This window comes from Olea europaea, chromosome 11, assembly GCF_002742605.1.
Source record: "Olea europaea var. sylvestris chromosome 11, O_europaea_v1, whole genome shotgun sequence".
Classification (NCBI taxonomy): Eukaryota; Viridiplantae; Streptophyta; class Magnoliopsida; order Lamiales; family Oleaceae; genus Olea; species Olea europaea.
Genome location: NC_036247.1, coordinates 14,805,077 through 14,810,351, shown reverse-complemented (window position 1 = coordinate 14,810,351; position 5,275 = coordinate 14,805,077). Strand labels below are relative to the sequence as shown.

General features: G+C 34.3%; 1 protein-coding gene across 2 annotated transcripts; it reads right to left on the bottom strand.

Moving 5' to 3' along the window:
* Window positions 1-1,890: 1,890 nt before the first annotated feature.
* Window positions 1,891-4,098, bottom strand: LOC111403544 (F-box/kelch-repeat protein At5g60570-like). 2 transcript variants are annotated; one of them, XR_002704487.1, is made up of 2 exons: window positions 2,106-4,098; window positions 1,891-2,017 (listed from the first exon to the last, which is right to left on the bottom strand). XR_002704487.1 is itself a non-coding variant. In XM_023032091.1 (2 exons), exon 2 carries the CDS (start codon window positions 3,347-3,349, stop codon window positions 2,159-2,161), a length of 1,191 nt encoding a protein of 396 aa, XP_022887859.1. In that variant the 5' UTR covers window positions 3,350-3,367; window positions 3,884-4,098; the 3' UTR covers window positions 2,041-2,158. The 2 variants fall into 2 exon arrangements, 1 of the variants encoding a protein (XP_022887859.1); XM_023032091.1 differs by lacking the exon at window positions 1,891-2,017 and having other exon boundaries at window positions 2,041-3,367; window positions 3,884-4,098.
* Window positions 4,099-5,275: the final 1,177 nt, after the last annotated feature.

Here is a 5,275-nt window from a genome sequence, read left to right as displayed (position 1 = left end):
TTTCAAGTATAAGTTGTATTTTTTTGTTTTCATTTTCCACCTCAGCACTGTGAAACTTACTGTGTCTCTTGCTGTACGTGTAGTAGTATTGTTTTCTTTTACCCACCCACCAAGCACATTTATTTAACTTACATACACAATTATTTCATACATACAAAGTTATAAACTCTATATACTTTGCTATTCTTCAAGTCAAGGCAAACACGAGAATCCATTTTCAAGTTCTTAGCAAATTTAGATTTTTAAGGTAAGATACACGAGTGCAGTGGTTAAAATTTTAATTCTCCATAATATCTATATTATGATTTCATTCAATGCCTTAGATTCCAATAAATGATTTTTATGTTAAATCCTTCGGGATAGACCGTCAGGTCCAATTATGTTAAATCCTACGGGATGTGGGAATTCTAAAGAAATTCATTGAATCATCTGTTATCGCGATCAGTGGTTCTAAATTCATGAATGTCGGGTATGAATGTTTCATTTGTACTAAAGTTATGTTGAATAGAAATTTGCATGTATCTTACTGAGTGTTTTGCTTAAAATACTCACTCTTAAAAAAATTTCAGATTAGAACGGGTCGTGCTGAACATGTGAAAGATTGGATGAGTGGATACTTATGGATTGTCAAGTAAAAAAAATAAATTGATTTTAAGCACATTTATGACTAGACTTTTATTTAACATTTTATGTTTAGTTTTTGCACTTTTATTTTTTAGATTTGACATTCATGTTCGCGTATTTCATTTAAATTGATGTTGAATGATTTTAATTAAATTTAAATGTTAGTTGGTTACTATTTTAAATTTATAGGGTCGATTGATCAAATTTTCTTTAAAGTTATAGAAGAGATTTTATTTCTTCAAAAATAAGAAATTTGGTAACACTTCATGTTTTTCAAAAAATTGAAAAAAATAATAAAATAAAATTGGGGCGTTACGGCTATGCTGGTTGAAAGGAAGCACAATCCTAATCCTCCATCAGTTTATCAAAAGATTGTACGTCATTTTTCAAAACTTTTAAATAAAATTCCAAACCTTTTAAAGCTTAACCAAGCAATTGCTCATGCACATTTAGCTACAAGGTCCCGCATCAATAACTGTTTGACATAAAGGAAAATGATTAAATTGAGAAGCAAAAAATGGCCAACTTTAGGCTTTAGCATATGCTTTCCGCATACAACGCGACTGGTTCAGATGAACATGAAACCTGCAATTCATGTATCCTATGGCGGCAATAAATGTCTCAGTAGGTTTGACATTGTTTAGCTTCTCTCTCTCTCTCTAACAAATTAACAAACTTAGTAAGACTTCCTACCATTTATTATCCACACATTTCGTGAGACTTCCTACCCATTTATTATCAACACATTTCGTGAGACTTATAAGTACTTAAAAACTTCACAAGAGAAACGTACAAGCACTTAAAAGCAACTTCACAAGAGGGAAACGAGTGATCACAAGAGAGATGAACTGGGTGCAAATAAGAGTTGGGAAAAGAGAGACAATGTGGGGTGTCACGTACACAAGGGTCAGGGAAAGAGGGTCGAGTTGGGGGTCAGAAGGATTACCAAATCACAACCCAAGATTGTATGAACATTCAAGATGAAACACTTTTGCACCTTGCCGGGTGATAATTTTGCTTTAAAACTATCCCTTGCATTTAAGTGCGAGTGTGCATGTGAGACGGGGTGGAAAGGCAAACAGTATCTCAATTATGCTAGGAAAGAAAATTCTTCTTCTCCCCTTAGATAAAGCATCAAAACAGTAATATCTACTACAAGGCTTCAAATTATTTTTGAATCATGCAGTGAATTTTGAGTCAAGAAGATAACATCAAGACAATTTCAAAACAAAGGAATTTCAACAATAACATAAAAATTCTTAGAAGTTCTGAAAAAAAGAGGCAGAAAATCTTTAAAAACACTTAAAAAAGCTAAAGTAGCACTTTATGTCAACCCTTGAAAGAGGTAATTCAAACAATAATAAATTCGACCAATCAAATCTAGTAAGATGACCTTGAGCTAAAGTAGCACTTTATGTCAACCCTTGAAAGAGGTAATTCAAACAATAATAAATTCGACCAATCAAATCTAGTAAGATGACCTTGAGAGCAGGATCATAAGGCAGTAAACCGTTAGTTCTCCTTGGAAATGTACTCAGCAACCCACGACAGCACAATTGTAAACAAAGACACCGGCATGCTCCTTCACTCCAAGGATCTTCCAGTCCAATGTGCCGTTCTTGACCCCTGATTTTGGATGCCAAGAATTCAACACGATGGCTTCGCCTTCGGGAGCCCTTTGACCACCCACTACAAGGAGTGCTTCACCGCAGGCCTTGAAAGCAAGTCCCCAACCATTAGAGGAATCGGCCCTGACAGGAAGTCGTCCTAGTGCATCCCATGAGTTCTTCTTTTTATCATACTTCTTTACCATATTTGTTAAATATTCAACTGCATAAAGTTGGTTGTCAACAACCGCAACAAGTGGAGGTGCCTGTGCAACTCTATTGATGTTAGGATACATGCCCTCAATTTTCCTCCACTTTCTTGTTTTAAGATCAAGCTCCTCCCCACAAGTTAAGGAATCAGTATGACTAGTCATCCCACCTATTACATAGAATTTTCTGTCCATGAAAAACCCAGAGCACAATCTACGGGGAGTATGCATGCTTGGTAACATTTCCCATTTACCCGTTAAAGAATCATAAAGCTCTACAGATTTCAAGACGTTCCCATTCTTGTCACTCCCCCCAGCTACAATAGCAATTGAACCAAGAGTACCAGATGCAAATAAGCAACGAGGATGATTCATCCCTTCACACTTCACCCAATCACGACCAGTTGAACTATACTTCCAAATGGCAAGATCAAACAACTCACGCCCAAACACCAGAAGCTCATTTCCCACTGCTAAAGATTCCTTATCAGCATAATTAAAACACTCATCACATGGGATCTTCGGTAATCTCATCCACTTCTGCCTAAAGGGGTCAAATGCCTCCCATCCCCTAGGGTCACAAACCATATACACCCAATGCTCCATAATCCCAAGCTGCCTTCTCAACTCATACAAATAACCACTTTTAATTAGTGAATTAAACCTTGCGTTTAAGCATGACAATGAAGCATAATCTGATCTACTAGCCCAAGCAAGACACATTAAGGCAACATCGTCGTGCAAACCAGGGAGAAAAGATTCACTTGATCCAAAAATGCTACAATGATCATCAACTTCCCTCCTTGAACCCATTTCCATTTCCTCCACAACCAAAAAATTGAAAGATGTTTTATTTGCATTATGAGAAGAACTTGCCAACCTTTTCTTCTTTTGGTCGTTGCAATCCATTTTACCAGTTATTATACCCTACTCGAAACAAATGAAGAAATCAATCAAACCCCAGAAGGAAAAACCTAAGAATAAAATTTCGCTGAATTGTTTTTTTTTTCCCCCCAACTTCACGACCCAGTTATCAGAATAACCTTTCCCAGTATCCAGAAGACAATTTTCGATCTTTGAAGAATACTTTTTTCCATCTATCAATTCTAGCCATTAATATATCAATCCAGATACTATTTTCCCATATAAAATATCTTCATCCTCTACGATCAAACTAACATCTTTATATAAACTCTGTAAATTAATTATACCCATATCACCCCAAAAGGCAAAACAAATAAAAACTTCCCACAAAATTTCAAATCTTCGTCATCTAAAGCAAGATCCTATTATTTTTTTTTCCAACTTATTTCTCATTTTTCGCAAGAAACGCAGTGATGTGATACTACGCGCAACAAATGTAACCGTAAGCAGATAAATGTTTCAGAAAGAAATCCATATATTAGGATCCAAACTGGGCTTTAAAATTTAATAGGATGTTACCAAACAGTCGACGTCATCCTAGCCCGCCATAAGACGCAGTCGCCGGAAATATGCATCCGATGTAACAAAAATCGAAGTTTGATCGTATATTACCTGCTGCCAACCACTGGTCGCCGGTTTGTCACCGGAGCTGTGGATATGCGTGTGTTAACGAAAGAGAGGAGAGACAGAACTGATAGGGAGAGAAATGGGCCCGAGATTTGTGAGAGGAGAAGAAATTAATTTGCATATATTTATTTGCGAATTTACCTAGTCAAAATGTATTTATCTTTGTTTTTAATGCTTTTTATTTTCTAATCAATGATTTATCTTTTCTTATTAAAACTTTTTTTCTTTAACTTAAAAAAATAATATCAAGATTTTATTTTAAGTTAAAGCTAATAATTAAATTTAATATTATATTTTATACAACTTACAACTTTTCAACTCTATATTCTATCAAATTTTAATAAAATCTAATGAAAATTTGAATATAATTCTCACCTATCAAAGACTATATTCAATTTGAATATCCTTTGACCGTTTCCTCATCTTTCCCATATTTTCAACAATGGTCCATTTATTTTTATTTATATCCAAATTGTCAATAATCGCTAATTTGAATACAGAACAATAGGAAGTCGTCATTGTTTAGTTGTAAATTTTATTTGGACTATTCATCTTATTTAACAGTTCATCCTAAAAATGTCTTTACATAGTAATTTCATGTATCGCCCGTGCAAATTTATGAGGTTTATTCCTGTTTGAGCCCCATTTTTGCACGAAATGCATTTTGAAATATTATCTTGATGGAGAATGTATAGTTAAAAAACGAAGAAAAACTCTAGGTTTACTTGTAATATCATTTTATTAAAGAATATATAATTGAGAATAAGAAAAAGAAAATTATATTTTTGAAATAATGGGGCCGAACCAGGGTGTGATATTGTTTAGCAGTCGATATAAAAATTCCATTATATGATAGACTAGATTTGGATCGTTACCAATTAATAAGATTCTAAAAGATGCAAATCATGATAAATATAAAGGTCAAACTTTAGGTCTTACGAACCCAAGCGTGTTTAATCGAAGCCTAGATGTAATAAGACATTTTTCTATTTTAATATTATTTTTACCTAGATCAATAAATACTTAAAATAACATATACCTTGAAGCTTTTTAAGAGCTTTCATACTTACTTTTCAAGTTTTTAACGGAAACATAATTCTCAAAATCATAAAATACTTCTAATCATTAATGTTTTGTAGGGATGGCAAAAAAATTCATCAAATCCAACGCGAGGCCTCGCCCCAAATAGTACGGGGATTACTCGTTGGGACGGGGTGGGGATTTCGCCTTGGGGTGGGTAAATGTAACAAGAGCCCCTTCTCGTCTTAACTTTATATTTATTTT

Coding starts and splice junctions, on each gene's coding strand:
- LOC111403544 (XM_023032091.1), bottom strand. CDS start 3,349: ATGGATTGCAACGACCAAAAGAAGAAAAGGTTGGCAAGTTCTTCTCAT.